Raw genomic sequence first — 20,887 nt, forward strand, 5'->3', positions numbered from 1 at the left:
CACTGAAATTGAAACTGTTATTAAAAATCTTCCAACAAACAAAGGCCCAGGACCAAATGGCTTCACAGGCGAATTCTATCAAACATTTAGAGAAGAGATAACACCTATCCTTCTAAAACTCTTCCAAAATATGGCAGACGGAGGAACACTCCCAAACACATTGTACAAGGCCACCATCACCCTGACACCAAAAGCAGACAAAGATGTCACAAAAAAAGAAAACTACCAAACCAATATCACTGATGAACATATATGCAAAAATCCTCAACAAAATACTAGCAAACAGAATCCAACAGCACATTAAAAAGATCATACACCATGATCAAGTGGGGTTTATCCCAGGAATGCAAGGATTCTACAATATATGCAAATCAATCAATGTGATACACCATATTAACAAACTGAAGGAGAAAAACCATATGATTATCTCAATAGATGCAGAGAAAGCATTCGACAAAATTCAACACCCATTTATAATAAAAATCATTCAGAAAGTAGGCATAGCAGGAGCTTACCTCAACATAATAAAGGCCATATATGACAAACCTACAGCCAACATTGTCCTCAATGGTGAAAAATTGAAACCATTTCCACTAAGATCAGGAACAAGATAAGGTTGTACACTCTCACCACTATTGTTCAACATAGTTTTGGAAGTTTTAGCCACAGCAATTAGAGAAGAAAAAGAAATAAAAAGAATCCAAATTGGAAAAGAAGAAGGAAAGCTGTCACTGTTTGTAGATGACATGATAATATCCATAGAGAATCCTAAAAATGTTACCAGAAAACTACTAGAGCTAATCAATGAATTTGGTAAAGTGGCAGGATACAAAATTGATGCACAGAAATCTCTTTCATTCCTACACACTAATGATGAAAAATCTGAAACTGAAATTAAGAATACACTCCCATTTACCATTGCAACAAAAAGAATAAAATACCTAGGAATAAACCTACCTAAGTAGACAAAGGACCTATATGCAGAAAATTATAAGACACTGAAGAAATAAGTTAAAGGTGATACAAATAGATGGAGAAATATACCATGTTCTTTGATTGGAAGCATCAACATTTTGAAAGTGACTATACTACCCAAAGCAAGCAACAGATTCAATGCAATCCCCATCAAACTACCACTAGCAATTTTTACACAACTGGAACAAAAAATTTCACAATTTGTATGGAAACAGAAAAGACCCCAAAGAGCCAAAGCAATCTTGAGAAAGAAAAATGGAGCTGGAGGAATCAGGTGCCCTGACTTTAGACTATACTACAAAGCTACAGTAATCAAGAGAGTATGGTACGGGCATAAAAACAGAAATATAAATCAATGGAACAGGATAGAAAGCCCAGAGATAAACCCACGCACATATGGTCACCTTATCTGTGATAAAGGAGGTAAGAATATCCAATGGGGAAAAGACAGCCTCTTCAATAAGTGGTGCTGGGAAAACTGGACAACTACATGTAAAAGAAAGAAATTAGAACACTCCCTAAAACCATACACAAAAATAAACTCAAAATGCATTAAAGACCTAACTGTAAGGCCAGACTCTATCAAACTCTTAGAGGAAAATATAGGCAGAACACTCTATGACATAAATGACAGCAAGATACCTTTTGACCCACCTCCTAGAGGAATAGAAATAAAAACAAAAGTAAACAAATGGGATCTAATGAAACTTAAAAGCTTTTGCACAGCAATGGAAAACATGAACAAGATGAGAATACAACCCTGAGAATGGGAGAAAATATTTGCAAATGAAGCAACTGACAAAGGATTAATCTCCAAAATTTACAAGCAGCTCATGTAGCTCAATATCAAAAAACAAACAACCCAATCCAAAAATGGGCAGAAGACCTAAATAGACATTTCTCCAAAGAAGATATACAGATTGCCAACAAACACATGAAAGAATGCTCAACATCATTAATCATTAGAGAAATGCAAATCAAAACTACAATGTGATATCTACTCTCACTGGTTAGAATGGCCATCATCAATAAATGCTGGAGAAGGTGTGGAGAAAAGGGAACCCTCATACACTGTTGGTGGGAATGTACGTAGATAGAGCCACTATGGAGAACAGTATGGAGGTTCCTTAAAAAACTAAAAATAGAACTCCCATACGACCCAGCAATTCCACTACTGGGCATATACCTGAGAAAACCATAATTCAAAAAGTCATGTACCAAAATGTTCATTGCAGCTCTATTTACAATAGCTAGGACATGGAAGCAACCTAAGTGTTCATCGACAGATAAATGGATAAAGAAGATGTGGCACATATGTACAATAGAATATTACTCAGCCATAAAAAGAAACGAAATTGAGTTATTTGTAGTGAGGTGGATGGACATCCAGTCTGTCATACAGAGTGAAGTAAGTCAGAAAGAGAAAAACAAACACCGTAAGCTAACACATATATATGGAATCTAGAAAAAAGAAAAAATGGTCTTGAAGAACCTAGGGACCAGAAGGTAATAAAGATGCAGACCTACTAGAGAATGGACTTGAGGACATGGGGAGTGGGAAGGGTAAGCTGGGACAAACTGAGAGAGTGGTAGTGTATATATATGGACATATATACAGTACTAAATGTAAAATAGATAGCTAGTGGGAAACAGTCACATAGCACAGGGAGATCTGCTCAGTGCTTTGTGACCAGCTAGAAGGGTGGGATAGGGAAGGTGAGAGGGAGGGAGATGCAAGAGGAAAGAGATATGGGGATATAAGTATATGCATAGCTGATTCACTTTGTTATAAAGCAGAAACTAACACACTATTATAAACCAATTATACTCCAATAAATACGTTTTAAAAAGAAAAAGAAAAAAAGGGAGAAGACTCAAAACAATAGAATTAGAAATGAAAAAGAAGTAACAACTGACACTTCAGAAATACAAAGCATCATGAGAGATTACTACAAGCAACTCTATGCCAATAAAATGGACAACCTGGAAGAAATGGACAAATTCTTAGAAAAGCACAACTTTCAGAGGCTTAACCAGGAAAAATAAAAAATATAAACAGATGAAACACAAGCACTGAAATTGGGACTGTGATTTAAAATCTTCCAACAAACATAAGCCAAGGACAAGATGGCTTCACAGGTGAATTCTATCAAACATTTAGGGAAGAGCTATCACCTGTCCTTCTCAAACTCTTCCAAAGTATAGCAGAGGGAGGAACACTCCCAAACTTATTCTATAAGGCCACCATCACCCTGTTACTAAAATCAGAAAAAGATGTCACAAAAAAAGAATACTACAGGCCAATATCAGTGGTGAACATAGATGCAAAAATCCTCAACAAAATAGTAGCAAACAAAATCCAACAGCTCATTAATAGGATCATACACCATGATCATGTGGGGTTTATCCCAGGAATGCAAGGATTCTTCAATAAATGCAAATCAATCAATGTGATACACCATATTAGCAAATTGAAGGAGAACAACAATATGATCATCTCAATAGATGCAGAAAAAGCTTTGGACAAAATTCAACACCCATTTATGATAAAAAAAAAAACCCTCCAGAATGTAGGTATAGAGGGAACTTACCTCAACATAATAAAGGCCATATATGACAAACCCACACCCAACATGGTTCTTAATGGTGAAAAACTAAAACCATTTCCACTAAGATCAGGAACAAAACAAGGTTTCCCACTCTCACCAGTGTTATTCAACATAGTTTTGGAAGTTTTAGCCAGAGCAATCAGAGAAGTAAAAGAAATAAAAAGAATCCAAATCGGAAAAGAAGAAATAAAGGTCACTGTTTGCAGATGACATGATACTACACATAGAGAATCCTCAAGATGCTACCAGAAAAATACTAGAGCTAATCAATGAATTTGGTAAAGTAGCAGGATACAAAATTAATGTACAGAAATCTCTTGCATTCCTATACACTAACAATGAAAGGTCAGAAAAGGAGATTAAGGAAACACTTCCATTTACCATTGCAAGAAAAATAGTAAAACACCTAGGAATAAACCTACTTAAGGAGACAAAAGACATGTATGCAGAAAACTATAAGAAACTGATGAAAAAATTAAAGATGATACAAACAGATGGAAAGATATACCATGTTTTTGGGTTGGAAGAATCAACATTGTGAAAATGACTCTACTACCCAAAGCCATCTACAGGTTCAATTCCATCCCTATCAAACTACAAATGGCATTTTTCACAGAACTAGAATAAAAAATTTCACAATTTGTATGGAAACAGAAAAGACCCCAAATAGCCAAAGCAATCTTGAGAAAGAAAAACAGAGCTGGAGGAATCAGGCTCACAGACTGCAGACAATACTGCAAAGCTACAGTAATCAAGACAGTATGTTACTGGCCCAAAAACAGAAATATAGATCAATGGAACAGGATAGAAAGCCTAGAGATGAACTCACGCACATATGGTCCCCTTATCTTTGATAAATTAGGGAAGAATATCCAATGGAGAAAAGACAGCCTCTTCCATAAGTGGTGCTGGGAAAACTGGACAGCTATATATAAAAGAATGATATTAGAAGACTCCTTAACACCATATACAAAAATAAACTCAAAATGTATTAAAGACTTAAATGTAAGGCCAGACACCATCAAACTCTTAGAGGAAAACATAGGCAGAACACTCTATGACATAAATCACAGCAAGATCCTTTTTGACCCACTGCCTAGAGAAATGGAAATAAGAACAAAAATAAACACATGGGGCCTAATGAAACTTAAATTCTTTTGCACAGCAAAGGAAACCATAAACAAGATGAAAAGACAACCCTCAGAATGGGAGAAAATATCTGCAAATGAAGCAACTGACAAAGGATTAATCTCCAAAATTTACAAGCATCTGATGCAGCTCAATATTAAAAAAACAAACATCCCAATCCAAAATTGGGCAGAAGACCTAAACAGACATTTCTCCAAAGAAGATATACAGATTGCCAACAAACACATCAAAGGATGCTCAACATCACTAATCATTAGAGATATGCAAATCAAAACTACAATGAGATATCACCTCACACCAGTCAGAATGGCCATCAACAAAAAATCTACAAACAATAAATGCTGGAGAGGGTGTGGGGAAAAGGGAACCCTTTGCACTGTTGGTGGGCATGTAAATTGATACAGCTACTATGGAAAACAGTATGGAGTTTCCTTAAAAAACTAAAAATAGAACTACCATGCGACCCAGCATTCCCAGTACTGTGCACATACCCTGAGAAAACCGTAATTCAAAAAGAGTCATATACCACAGTGTTCATTGCAGCACTATTTACAATAGCCAGGACATGGAAGCAACCTAAGAGTCCATCGACTGATGAATGGATAAAGATGTGGCACATATATACAATGGAATATTACCCAGCCATAAAAAGAAACTAAATTGACTTATTTGTAGTGAGGTGGATGGACATAGAGACTGTCATACAGAGTGAAGTAAGTCAGAAAGAGAAAAATAAATATGGCGTGCTAACACATATTTATGTAATCTAAAAAAATAAAACAAAAAATGTTCTGATGAACCTAGTGGCAGGACAGGAATAAAGACGCAGACATAGAGAATGGACTTGAGGACAGGGGGAGGGGGAAAGGTAAGTTGGGATAAAGTGAGAGAGTGGCATGGACTTATATATACTACCAAATATAAAATAGATAGCTAGTGGCAAGCAGCCGCATAGCACAGGTAGATCAGCTGGGTGCTTTGTGACCACCTAAAGGGGTGGGATATGCAAGGTCGGAGGTAGACGTAAGAGGGACTACATATGGGGATATATGTATATGTATAGGTGATTCAATTTGTTGTAAAGCAGAAACTAACACACCATTGTAAAGCAATTATACACCAATAAAGATGTTAAAAAAAAAAAAAGAAGGTGGTGGAAATGAACCTGAAAAATCACAATGCTAAGAGAGACGTTGACAGAGTGCCTCTTGGTAATGGCATAATGTGACTAAAGTGTTTTGGAACACAACATACTAAACATGTTAATGGAAGATTTGTTCACATTTGTGCAATTTTTTTTTTCATTCAGAGCAATATGATGACTTCCATGTTATTATTTATGTAGTTTATATGTATTTACATATTTTGATTATTCAATCCAATCTTCCTCTTCTGTAAAGATTGTTGGGGGTGGTATTTTTTATTATCTTTCCTCTTTCCTACTCCCTTTCCCAGCTAATATCTCCTTTTGCTTTAGTTACTTCCAGATCTCTTCAGTGGTCCCCAAAACTCATGGATGTCTCCTGCTGGTCTCACAGTATCTTAAATTCACTATCTTCTAAAATAAACTTCCCTTTCCTTTTAGCTACCCTCCTGGATTTCCTGTTATTTATCCCAGTTTGAGCGTTTCAAAGCTTCAAATCATCATTTGCATTGCCCTCTCTCTTCCCCCAACACCCAAACAGTGCTGGTTATGTTAATTACATACTGAAATCTCTTTTAAGTCCATCCTCTATCTCCATTTTCACAAGCTTTCAACCAAAGCAGAGGAAGATGGCACTGTCTGTTACCTCCTTTTCCCTGTATTAGCACCAACCCACCCTTCTTGGTTGTGTTCCTGCAGACTGCATCTGGCTCAGAACTCTCAAATCCCAACTTTAAGCAACCTTTCCTGTACACACATCTGTCTTCGATAGGGACTTGAGTTCCTCCTCTGTTCCTAACCAACTGCACAATCCTGAGAAAGTTACTTATCTATGTCCTCAACATTTTCATCAGTAAAATGAAGAATATCCTATTACCTGTTTGAAAATGGAAGTATAGTTACCAATTATCTATTTCAGTTATTCAGAAGAATGTCCTTTGAAAACTTGGAAGTGCTATACAAATATTAGCATTGTAATTTTCATTTACTGACCTAGTGTTTATTGGACAATGAAGGATAATGCAATGGAAATTTAAAATACATTTCTTCCCTTAGAAATCTAGTTAGGAGGAAAATATGCATGAATGAAACACTTTATAACCATGTAAGGTGATATGTGACTGAGTGAGGCATGTGGTAGTCTCTCCATGTTACTATGATTTCCATCTTATAGCTGAAGACACTGAATTCCAGGCTGCACTTGACTGTATATTCCCCTCTATGGATCTGGCTGACTTCTTTGTCTACCTGAGATTGCCAAAGAGTGTGTCCCTTCAATTTACTTTACTTCTTTATTAAACCTTGAAGAAAGTATAGTGTTTGGATTGGCAAAAAAGTAGATTGTTTTAGAAGGGAGAATATAAATAAAGGATCAGATCCAGGGACGATAAAATTAGATGTAGGGGCCATGAACTGATTCATCTGATTGGGAAAGAGAACTTGTGTAATGTGTAGTAAAAGGGAAATCAGTTTGAGAAAATAAGGAAAGGTTTTAGGTGTCAAGATGAGTAGTGGGCACTTGATCCTCAGAAGGGAACCTTTATAATCTCTAATGCCTAAGAAGGCTTTTTTAAAAAAAGGTGATTTAAGATTAATGTGTCATTACATCACAGAATAGAATAAAGCTGGATGGCAACTACATCTCAGCTTCTGTGTCAACACCAACCATTTGTAGCAGCTTCTTGCAACTGCCTGTTTAGAAGATTCTCAAGTTACTTTGGCTCATAGGAGGAAGTGCCTTGATTAATTAATTCTGTCTGATGTAAGCATGGGAAACTGGGTATTTTCTATCCGTGGAGTAAGACCAAGACTGTCTCATAGCAGAAAAAATAAAAAATATGAAAGTCATACTAATTCATTTTGAATATGGTTAAGGACAGAATTAGAGTCACAGAAGTGAAAATGTAAAGGCAATAAAACCAAGAGTTATAGGTTTTACTAGTTAAATTGAGAGAGGAAACCAAGAACATGAGCAGTAGATGAAACCTGAGGATTTAAAGCTCAGGGAAGTGAGAACAGGAGGTTGCCCCTGAACAAGAGTGAGAGATGGGAGAACCTAGGATACTCTGGAGTTTCAGAAGAGGGGAGAGAAGGAAAATACCAGAAAAATATTCTGGTCAACTAGTCCCGGCTACTATAAAAGGGCCACTGGGTGCCAAAATTTCACAAGGACACAGCAAAGGTGACCATGCCCATCAGCTACTGTTCTGTGCAAAGTGAGCCTGATTTAGTGATGCAGAGGTGAGAATGCCCTTAAAAAGTTTCCAGATTAGCAGAAAAGTGAGACCCTTAAGAAATGATCATTAAATAAGTACAATAACAGTATTATACAAGCGTCCTTTGAAAGCACAATGTAGGAGAAAGTAAATTTGCTACAAGAAGTCAGAAGAGACCAGAGAAGCTAACATCTGAGCTGCATCCTTGTTGATGTGGGTCATGCAATTAATTCATATATTTAGATGATATTTATTTTATTCTATTCTATATGTTATACATTTATTTAGAATACTTTACATAAATTAATATAATAGATATTATAATATGTATTTATTATAATAAGTATTTATATAAACATTCCATATGTTCTTTATCCACTGTACTGTTAATGAATATTTTAGTTGTTTCTGCATTTGGGAGAATTATAAACAAAGCTACTATGAACAATCTTGTATATGTTTCCAGGTACAAATATTAAGAGATTCCTTTTTTATTATCTTTAGAAAAACAAAAATCAATATGTCAGCTTTTCCTGTCTTTTTTTTTTAAGTTTATATAATGGAATTTGAATTTAATGTTTTCTTTCATCTTTTTATTTTTTCCCAATTATGTTTATAAGACTCATCTAGTTTTCATTATTGTATATGTATATAGTATAATAAATATATCAAATAAAAATTCAAATGTACAAATATTCCATAGTTATATATACCTGATAATTTTTTTTTGAAATATGAGCTGTTTCCAGATTTGTGTAGTTACAAACAATACTGTGTGAATGTTCTTGTTTATGTAACTTGCTAGAATGTATAAGTGGAATTGCTGGTCATAAGGTATGGTATCTTCAACTTTATATGATATTGCCAAACTGTTTTCCAAGATGGTTGTAACAGTTTACACTCCCACTAGCACTGCAAGAAACTTTTTGTTGCTGTACATCCTCACCAATACTTGGTATTGTCAGACTTTTAAAAATATCAATTATATATATATATATATATATATATATATATATATATATATATAGTGTTTTATTATGAATTTAATATACATTTCCTCAATAATTATTATAAATAACAATAGTGAATTTAAGCATATTCTCATATGTTTATTGGTATATTTGAAAATGTCTCATTTTGTGAAATGCCTGTTCATGTCTCTTGCCCATTTTCCTAACAGGCCATCTGCCATTTTTACTCCTTGATATGCTGGGGAGTGCAATACTTTCTCCATTTTATTTGTTACACCTATCTGCCTTTACTCTGGCTTATCTTTTTATGCTTTATATGGTGCCTTTTGGTAAACAAAAGCTCTTGATAATAATCTAGTGAATTTTAATGATAATGTTTAACATTTCTTATATATATTCTCCTATATTCTCTTCTAAATTTATAATTTGTCTACCACTCCTAGGACTTTGATCCAGCTGGTACTGATTTGGGGTATGGTATGAGATAAAGGTCTAATTTCATTCATTATGGATACATGATTGTCTCATCATTGTATATTAACAAAACTGTCTTTTACTCACTGCTCTGCAGTGCCACTTCTGTCACAAATAAAACGCCAATACATGTGAGATTTTTTTCCTCACTTCTGTGCTCTCTACTCTGTCCTATTGATCTGTTCACTTATCTCTGAACCAGTACCACACTGCACTGATTATTAGGGCTTTATAATACATCTATACATACATAAGAAAACATGCTCTCCCACTTGTTCATATATTTCAACAGTTGTGCCTATTCTTGGCCATTTGAGTTTTTGTACAAAATTTAGAATGAGCTTGTCCATTGCCATTAAAATGTCCTATTGGAATTTTAATTGTGATTCAATTTATATCTATAAATAAATTTGAGGACTGACATCTTTTCAATATTGTACATTCTGATTAGTGGACATTGTATTTCCTTCCATTTTTACAAAAAAATACCATTAATTTGTGTTTCAGGTATTCTTAATGCCTCATAATAAAGTTGTATACCTTCATCCTTTGTAGGTTTATACATCTTAAATTCACTTCTAAAAGATTAGGAGGATGAGAGGGAAAAAGAAGAAAAGAAGGAGGAAGGGGGAGGATAGAATAGGAGTGAGAAAAGAGAAAGAAGGAGGAAGAGAGAAAAAAGAGAGGAGGCTGGAGTAGGCAAGGAGGAGGGAGATGGAGGAGGAGAGAATGGGAGGAGGGAGGAAGAGAAGGTGGAGAGGAGAGGGAGGATGCAGATCAGGAGGAGAGAGGGAGGACAGAAGTAGGAGGCAGAGAGGGAGAAGAAGGGGAAGAAGATTTCATTCTCTGGCCTATATTCAAGTCAGAACACTTAGTTTTTTTTAAGCTAACTCACCATTGCAAATGCCATTGGATAGAGAATTGAGCAATGTGTTTTGTTCACACTGAAATGAAAACAAATATAAAGAAGAATAACATTATAAAAATTCATTTCTGTCCCTGAAAAAGAACATCATTCTTTTCTCCATAAATAACAAAGAAAACTAGTCTCCAATGATTATTTTTCCTAGCTTTTTTTCCAGAATGATAAATACAACAAACTAAAATAATAAAATAATTAGTTCTAAGTTTATGTTAGCTCAGTAGATAATTTAAATTATCAAGTCAGACTATCTTCTTTAGAACATTTTCTGCAAGATTACATTTGTTTTGATATTTGATCAGGAATTGAACATTTGTACATGTTTTTCATTGTAGCCTATCTAATCAGAAATTAACTTCATTAACACAGCACCCTCAAAGAGAGACCGCCAACCATATATTTCATATTATACAAAAGTTAGTTGTTCACTTAATATGATAAACTCTAGGTCCATCCATGTTGCTGCAAATGGCATTACTTTATTCTTTTTTATGGCTGAGTAATGTGAAGTAAGCCAGAGAGAGATAAATATCATATGATATTGCTTATATGTGGACTCTAAAAAATAATGATACAAATGAACTTATTTACAAAACAGAAACAGACTCATAGACATAGAAAACAAGTGTATGGTTACCAATGGGGAAAGCGTGGAGGAAGAATAAATTAGGATTTGGGGATTAACATATACACACTACTATATATGAAGTATATAACCAACAAGGACCTACTGTGTAGCACAGGGAATTGTACTTAATATTTTTTAATAACCTGTAAGTGAAAAGAATATGAAAAAAAAGATAAATATGTTTGTATAACTGAATCACTTTGTTGTAACCTGAAACTAACACAATATTGTAAATCAACCATACTCCAAAAAAAATAAAAATTTTAAAAGTTAGCTGTTCATCTGAAGCTCCATGAAAATGTCCAAGAAAAAACATTCCTGATTTATGAAAATGCTGGAGATTGAAAACGACTCTATATCCTACAATTAAACTTCTTTGAAATTAAAAATAATTGATGCTTCTAAAATTATAACATGCTATGTACTTCTCAAAAATGTGTTATTGTTATTACTGTTAATGATGATAGCAATTGTTATTTCTTGAGTACTTACTATATACCAAGAACTTTACATTAATCATTTAATCCTCAGAATAATCCTATGAAGTTACTGAACTCATTTTTCATCTGAAAGTTGGAAAATTTCTGAATTTGGAAGACTTCTAAAGATTGAAATTGTTAAATAATTTGACCAAAGTCACAAAGCTAGTAAGAACTGAGTTAAAACCTGAGCTCATATCTTTCCACTCTGCACCTCATGCTTCAAACTTCTACATTATACTGCTTTTCCCATGAAATCAGATTTCATCTTAGAGGGTGACCACAAAACATCTATTTTCCCTTCTTAATCCCAGTGGTTCAACTTATATATTTTAAGTCTGATTCTGACAGTTATCAAATAATTTTCACCAGGTTATTTTACATTTCTAAGTCTCAACTTTCCTTTTTTGTAACATTCAGGTAAAGTCAGTTACATCATGGGGCTGATGACAATTAAGTTAGATAGCCCATTTAAAGGGACTTGCCCTTGAGAGACAGTCAACAAATGTGCTTCCTTTCCCTCCTCTTAAAATATCTTGTCTGAAATCTCTCCTGCAGAAGAATTTTAAATCAGATACTCCACCCTCGAGAAGGTGGAGAATGACTCCACACTCCTTAATACAGGCTGCACATAGTGACTTGCTTTCAAGGACTACAGCATGGAAAGGCGAAAAAAGAGTAACTTTACAGTGAAGAAACCTGACAAATACTATCTCATCCAGGTGATCAAGGTCAACATCAACAGTGATAAATCATGTTTATATTATGTACCCTTGAAACAATGTGATGAAAATGGCACTTCACCTCTATAGTTTTCCTCCTGAAAACCCATATCTCCAGTCCTACCATGAGAAAACTAAGAGATAATTCCACCAGAGGGGCATTCTACAAAATACCTGACCAGTACTACTCAAAACTGTCAAGGCCATCAAAAAAGGGAAAGTCTAAGAAACTATCACAGCGAAGAGAACCTAAGGAGACAGGATAACTAAATGTAATGTAATATCCTGGTTGGAATTCTGGAGCAGTAAAAGGACATTAAGTAAAACTAAGTAAATCTGAATAAAGCATGGACTTTAATTAATGATAATGTACCCATATTGGTTGATCGATTATAATAAATATGTCACACTAATACAAGAAGTTAATAATAGAGGAAACTGTGTGTGGTGTGGGGTATATAGGAACTCTCTATACTAACTTCTTAATTTTCCTCTGTAAATCTAAAACTGTTCCAAAAAATAAAGTCTACTTTAAAAAAAAAACCTTGTCTGAGCAAAAGAAAATTTTAGGTAAACAGCAGATTGAAACTTCTCTTGCAAAGTGAGACCACAAAATGGTGATAATATTATAGTGAATATCTGTAGCCTATATAATAATGAGCATGAATCCATCAAACACTAGCAGCCTGAGATCCTTCTAAGCTTCTCCATTCAGGGAGATATTTAATAGTGATATACAGGAAGTATAGCAGTATAATGATATAGAAGTATATAGTTACATAACCTAACAGGGGATCCTTTTTCAGTCTATATTTTGAATAGGATGTAAATCTTCCTGCTCTGGAATGTTTTAAGTGCCCTTCCATCACTACTATCTGTTGAAAATGCAGCTGTCAGAGAAGAGAAGATCAAGTCCCTGGCAGAGCACTCCAGTTCAAGGCATAACTATAGACTGCTATGTTCAGCCTGATAAAGGAAGGCAAACCTGCAGCAGAGATTAATTGATGCAGACTTGTTACTCCAAAACTGAACTTACAATAAGTGCATAGTCCTTAAAATAAGTAGATATCCTAGGCAGACAGTGTGTGACAAGGACAATATGAGATGCCCAAAAGAGCATCCATGCTCAAGACTATCCTTTTAAGCATTCTGAATGAAGGTTTACCCCAGGTTCCTCTGAGAGGAGGAATTCCAGAGTGCCATCTGAATCCTTGGTGTGTCCTTTAAAATTCATAATATACAAATATACATACAATATTTGCTTTATTATCATTAGAGTAGAACTCAGTTTCAATAAATTTTTTCTTACCATCATAAAGTTCTGAGTTAAAGAATCCTTTTGGGTGCCATTACGTACCAATAATCTAGATTCAATAAACTCTATTTGATTTTTAGACTCAATTTTCTGAAGTCCCAAGTAGGTAAAATCATATATGTAGAACCTTCTCACAGACGACTGTGTTAATGAGATTTGTTTCTAAGGTATACTACAAGGTAAACACATGCTAATTTGCAATTTCTGAAAACAAGTTGGAGCAACCTTAATCTTGCAGGAAAATATTCTAAGGAAAACACTATCAACTATCGATAAATAATTTGTTATAAGAATCCTCATGTCAGGTACTCTACTAGAAATGATAAAGCCCACAAACTAGTATATTATTTCAATAAGTAAATTTAAATTTTGGTAAAATAAGACCACAACTTCTTGTGGGTTAATTAGGTTATTTGACACTCTAGACAGATTTTCCCACAATACTGTTACGCATGGTGGTTATGAGCTTCACGTCAGCCACAAGAACCTACCTCTCTCATAATACAGTTTAACACTCTGTAAGGTATAGAATGGCTTTGTGATTAAAAATAGACCTAATATACAACTTGAACAATTAGGAATATATCTCCCCCTTTGGCGTAAGAGCAAGTTCTTCTCACCCCAAAATCACAGGTGGTAGTTCTTAATATTACAATGAAAGTGACATCCTAAAGATCAGGTGAGGGGTAAAGAAGGTCTGGAGATATATAGACAGGGCCAGCTTCATGGGCTTGAGCCCTGTGCAGTCACACAGGACCCCATGCTTAGAAGGGTCTCTCATTTGGCTTAATGCTCTGTTGTCACCATTTTGAAATTCCTAACAATTCTTGAACGAGGAACTTCACATTTTCATTTTGAACAGTGCCCAGCAAATTTCATATCTGATCTTGTATTTAGGACCTCTGTTGTGTGGATCACTATGAGGCCCAGAGGCAGACGCATGAAGCTGCAGAGACAGGAATGTGGAATTAGCTCCTGAGACACCAGAAGTGGAAGGGCCAAGGTCTCCTATGCATCTGACTGACTGGGAGATAGTATATTCTCAAGGATACAAGAGAAAAAAGAGATCTTTGTTATGTAAAATAGTCAAGAAATGCTTCATTGAGAGGGCATTATTTGCACTCAATCAAACTAATAATACTAGCTAAAATTTTATAGTATTGAGTAAGCCAGGTGCTATTCTAATTTCTTTGTGCATATTAACTCATTTAATCATCTCTTGTACTGATTAGGAAACTGAAACAGAAAAGATTAAATAACTTGGTTAGGGTCCCACCGTTCCTAAGTGGCTCACCCAGGCAGCTTAGCTCCAAAGTCCATGCTCTTAACATTGCAGAGAGCATAAGGATTCAAATGATTACAGATAGCTCATTCACATGTACTCATCCTGATGCACATTTGATTTGCTATCTGTGTTAATTGAGATAATTTATGGAGATAAAGAATGATGACATTTAAAAATAACGTTATAATGATGGCAACAGTTTATACTTCTCTGAGTCATTTACCATATTCTCTTTTAGAGGTAGATCTAACTCTTCTTTCTCTTGGTAAAAAGATCCTTTGATTTAAGTGATTTGTCTTATTTATTCTTCTCAGGGTTATAGCACTTAGTACACATGTCCATTAGATATATGCTGAATTAATGAGTAAGTGAACAACTGAACAAATGAATGAACAAAAGCAATTACCTAAAAGCTAACTACAAGGGCCAAATAAAAAGTATAATACAGGGGGCTTCCCTGGTGGTGCAGTGGTGGAGAATCTGCCTGCCAATGCAGGGGACACGGGTTCGAGCCCTGGCCTGGGAAGATCCCACATGCCGCGGAGCAACTGGGCCCGTGAGCCACAATTACTGAGCCTGTGCGTCTGGAGCCTGTGCTCCACAACAAGAGAGGCCGTGATAATGAGAGGCCTGCGCACCGCGATGAAGAGTGGCCCCCACTTGCCACAACTAGAGAAAGCCCTCGCACAGAAACGAAGACCCAACACAGCCATAAATTAATTAATTAATTAAACTAAAAAGTATAATACAATATAAGGTTTTGTGAGGGAAGAGGTCTCTAAACACTTTTATAACATATTATATTTACATGATAACGTTTTGGGGGCATCATGATACAAGGTTATCTGTAGCATGATATTGTAATCATGAAAGAGTTGACCCTACCTTGCTGATTTCATCAAGTGGCTGGTTGCTGGCATTTTCTTTTTGGATTATGTTCATTAGATCAGCATGAAACTTCTTTACATTCAGAAAAACAAGTGGGTTGTTTATTGAGATAATTTTCACCTGCTGCAGGGTTTCCTTTTACAAGAAGAAAAAAGGAATAGATTCAGAGTTCTGAATGAAATAAATCCTACAATGAATCGAAATCCTACAAGTCCAAATGCCACTCATTTATGGAAGCAATCTCCTGGCTGATGTTTTCATTAAAATTTCTTTGGAGAATTTAATATGCTATCATACTTCTCGAGGAAAATATGTACTTCCTCTTTATTAAGACACATTAGTAACCATGAGATAAGTCTGCAGCTTTTCAGAAAAATGGCCCTTATCCCTACTAATTGGGTTTTGGGGAGGCAACAGCCTAGACTATCCAAAGAGTATCATGAAGACTTATCCTCCTAAAAGTACCTTTCCCACTCAGTCTAGAAATTTAAAATTCCTTTACCTAGCCATCAGTATTATAAAAAATGAAAATATGTCCTAAATGGTCACTATCAGTCATTTACCTCATAATGACATAGTCTTCCTTAGGCTGGAGTATAACCTTACAAGTGACTGATTGTTCTAATTGAGAGAAAGAAACCAAGAGGTATTATCAGGAAGGTAATTTCACTTTGGGCAGGCCTAGATTACATTGGATTTAGGATGTAGGCAAGACATGAGGAAATGGGGAAGGAAAAATTTCAATACAAAAGGTGTCTGCTTTGGCCATTTGCCCAGGTCTTCCTGGCAATACCGTCTTCTCCATGACCTTTGGGGCTGGGGTCTGTCTTAGAAACTGAGAGGACTGTAAGTTCTATGAAATGATAACTCCTTACCAACTAAATAAAGCAATATTCCTTCAGACTTTAGTACTCACATAGAGGAGGAGACACATACAGGCAGAGATAGAAAGATAAAAGAAAATATCAGATATGTAAATTTGGACAATTAGTTTAACCTCTCTTAGCTTCCTTGCTTTTTAAAGTAGGTAATTTTTTTAAACAAGTTCATCATTTAATAAGTCTGAATTCATTTTTACCACATGGTATTGTACATGGTCAGCTGTTGAAACAGATTTCTTTTAAACAGATCTTAGTTTTAAAAAAGTCATAGATACTGTGAGTTCTGTATAAACTGGTGGATAGTAAGTTAGTTCCTTTGTTTTGACTCATAAGCCGCAATTTCACCGCAGAATAAAGAATGTAGGCCAAAGAAAGCATAATAGATCACTCATATAGAACAGTATTATTTCTATAATTTGAAGCTTTCTGAATGGACGGGTTCAAGCCTGATATAACTGTAAAAAGATTATTTAATGAAAAGACTATATGGAAATCATACAAAATGTTATTAACTTTAATCAATAGCTTAAACAGCACTATGTTACTAATTGCTATTCAAACTCAAAAACCTGTTTTTGAATCCCCATGAAGGCAGCAGGGGTACACAACCATGCCACCTTGTACTTAGGGGAGTGTCAATATATATTTCAACAGAAACTTTGGCTTTAGGAAAGAGTCACAAACTTTAAAACAATGGCTTTAATTGTCATTTTAAGTATACCACAGGGGAAAGTGTGCTTTAATTAAATATATATACCAGTGATGCTGGTAAGGTTGAAAGTTACTCCTAACTTTGATAGCTATAAAAACTAGTTTGTACGTGACAAGACAATGAGAGAAAAAAAGAAATCCCTTTGAAACAAACTAACAAACAAAAAAGTTCCCAGTTTTTTGTATCCAACAGTGTGCATTTTATGACAATAACGTACAGATTGAGCACACTAGGTCTCTATATCCTAAAGAAAATGAGCATTTACATTATTCATGGGCTGTACTGAATTTTTAAAAAAGATCAACTATACACTCACCCCTTACACAGAATAAACTGTCCTGGGCTGTATAGCTTTAGCATCATCACTAAAGTTGTTGGCAAAAGGAACAGAGAACAAAACAAAACAAAACATTTTTTCCTTGGGAGTGGAGAATCTTTCATTTGCTGTTATAACCAGAAAATACCATTCATTAAGTCAAAAATGGAAGGGGGGAGGCCCATAAACACTATTTGAGCAAGCTGACCAATATACATTACAGTTTTAAAAATGAAGGATATATAGTATATGTTACAAGTCTCAAGTAGGCAGTGTCAAAATGACATCTATTTCTTTGCTTGCTTTGTGATCATACCCCTTGGAGGTGTTATGGGTCTCATGGTATTTGGTTTCTTTTTCTCTGCAGTCTTTAAAATCTGAAAAGAACACATTAGTGTTTCATCCACACTCATCATGGCACCTGCATTGTCAAACCCTCCACAACAATTGGGTGCAGAAAACAGAGTGACCAATTGTCTCTTTGCGAAAAATTTATATCCGTCTTCAACCACCTGATAGGCTCTACATATAAGATCCAAATCATACTTATGGAGAAATTTTGCAACCACTTCACCAAATGTGAAGGACACGCCTCTGTCATTTTCAACCCAGCCTAAGACATCTTTATCAGGGTCAGACCACAAAAGATCACAAAGAAGACCTTGATCTGGTACATCAATTGGTCGAATAATTCACTGAATCTGCTCCGTAGACTGAAGATCCTGGTGATAAACCTCCATGACAGCAGAATATTTTCTCATCCATGATGGCTGCTATCGGTAAACAGTTCAAGCAGTCTGTGAAAGTTTTCCATAGTTTAATGTTGTATCTTCTTTTACATTGATCATAAAATCCATAAATTCTATTGATGCTGGCACATTCGTGATTTCCTCTGAGAAGAAAAACATTCTCGGAATATTTGGTTTTGTAAGGCAATAAGAGGCATATAGTCTCCAACGACTGCTATCGCCTGTCCACATAGTCCCCAAGAAACAGGTACTTGCTTTCTGGCAGGAAAACACCGTACTCAAAAAGTCGAAGCAAATCATAGTATTGTCCATGGATATCACCACATATTTTGAGTGGTGCTTCAAGTTTCAGTAGGATAGGCTGACAGTGGAAGATCTCTCCGAACTTTAAGCAAAGTCCTCTGATTTCGTTCTCCTGTAGCTGTACAATCTTACCAGGCTTGGACTCTCTCACCTCCAGCAGCCATTGGATGATGCTGTTGATGTTCAGTTTATATCTTCCATTACGTTCCCACCGCCTACCCTCCCGCAGCGGCAACAACTACGGCTCGCGCCTTGGGATTCACGCCTCCTTTCCCACACCACCAGCACAGACATGGTGGTGGCTGCGGTGGCAGGGGCTCCCTGTTTCCTCCTTCTCTCCCCACTGGAACCACGAGAGCTAACGTAGGTAAATTTTTAAGCTAGATAATGTCAAAAAGTTTCTATAGCTACACAACTGTTTAAACTCTAGAAAGTGAGAAGATTTGCTGCAAATAAACAATTCAAGAAAACAAAAACGCTTAAGTTACCAAATTAACTTTTAATCAAGAGGAAATCTCTTATAAGCCAAAAATAAAACAATCATTTGGCCTGTCATGTTTAGTTATGACAAAGACCCACATCTTAAATTGACTCACTAATCACACCACATGTTTGTGCCAATATGCTTTAAGATAATATACTTTTTAAAGATAGGTATTTATTAAGGAACAGAGACTCAAATGGGGCAAAAAAAGAAATTCTCAATAGAGTTGAATTCACTGAGTGGGGAGGGGTCTTCCAAATTGAGAATGAGTGTTTCATGTGAAGAAGGGGTGGGAGCGTGCATAAACAGAAGGGAGGAGTGACAGATCACCACTACTCTTGAAGTTAGCTAAAAATTCCCCCTAAGAGTTCATATTCAAATCTTTCTCTATCTTAGTGTTTTCCCTCTTAGTTTTGATACAAAACATTAAATAACTAGTGAGGTATAATCTAATAAAATTAAGATTTCCATGTGACACTGTTATTATTCAGGTAGGTGGCTAGACTGGAACAAATCAAGTTTTAAAGACATGGAGAAATTTTAGCACTTTCATCTTCCTACAAATACCCTCATTCACTTCCTCACATATTTAGCTTGAAAAGAAGGTATGACTTAGGTAGAATTTATTAACCAGTGTTCTTTAAACTGAAAAATACCAAACTTGAATTCTGTTTCAAAGCTAAGAATGTCAAGGCTATGGTACATGGTTGTACGTGTCGGGTGGATACACTGAGGACTTTAGAGGCCTGAGTCAGTCTGGGACTTTGCATGAGCATTAAATTCCCATGGAAAATTTAAAGGAAGAAAAGAAAGGGATAGGAAAGAAAGGTAGCATTGGTGGAAAACTTGAGCCTGGGACACCTTCAAAGAAGTCTTTGAACTCCAATAGCTTTCTATGAAGCAAATCTTTCCATACTTGTTAAAAAGCACAAGCCATTTCCCTAGGTGTCACAGAAGGACTCCTGCTGCTACTTTCTACTTCCAGTCTACTCAGAAATACCCTGACACTGATCCTTATAGGAGGTCAGTTGTCTCTGTTCTGAGGGCAATCATGAGGTACTAAAACAAGTAAAAATGAAAAATAAAGAAAAAAAAGGTTAGTGAAACATTACAAAGCAGGTTCAAAGTGAGGCCATTTTTTTTAACTGACAAAAATTCAAGTTGACATTTTCTTTCTTCACTTTAAACTTGTTTGGGTCATCCTTCAGAACAAGAAGCTAGAACTCAAACATAACTGGCCTGCCTAAACATGGATTGAGTGAGACAATTTATATGCTGTTTCCTTAAAAAGGTGTCCACTGTGCAAGAAACAAATCCTAGTGGCATCAATTACCCTCTGCTAATAAAACAGAGGGTCACTGATTGTGTTAACAAATACCATGACCCCACTTTGCTTTATTCCCTTCCCTATTCCTTATCTTCCTCCATCATTTTATTTGGAATAGACTATTAATTTAGTTTGACTGTTTTATGTCAACTTAATAATGGAAAAGAGGTTTCCAAATACCTGAACTAGTCTGGACCATGATTATTCTGTGAACTGTACATCTATGAACCATGCTATCCTCTTATCTGCATGCTGATACAAGATTTCTGTTGTTGTTCTATTGATTTGTTGCATGTTGATTGCTATATTTATGGTGGTTACACATGTCACTGAAAGTT

General features: G+C 35.6%; 1 protein-coding gene and 1 pseudogene across 1 annotated transcript in view; both read right to left on the reverse strand.

The window, feature by feature from the left end:
* SLC26A7 (solute carrier family 26 member 7) overlaps positions 1-20,887 on the reverse strand; it is a 199,116-nt gene that overhangs the window by 26,617 nt on the left and 151,612 nt on the right. The window contains exons 13-14 of the mRNA XM_007177491.2: positions 15,775-15,912; positions 10,434-10,482 (exon numbers count right to left, since the gene is read on the reverse strand). Coding sequence (XP_007177553.2) covers positions 10,434-10,482; positions 15,775-15,912 — 187 coding nt within the window. The remainder of the gene's footprint in view (positions 1-10,433; positions 10,483-15,774; positions 15,913-20,887) is intronic.
* Positions 17,043-19,927, reverse strand: LOC103008250 (serine/threonine-protein phosphatase PP1-gamma catalytic subunit B-like; annotated as a pseudogene).

Source organism: Balaenoptera acutorostrata, chromosome 17, assembly GCF_949987535.1.
Source record: "Balaenoptera acutorostrata chromosome 17, mBalAcu1.1, whole genome shotgun sequence".
Taxonomy (NCBI): domain Eukaryota; kingdom Metazoa; phylum Chordata; class Mammalia; order Artiodactyla; family Balaenopteridae; genus Balaenoptera; species Balaenoptera acutorostrata.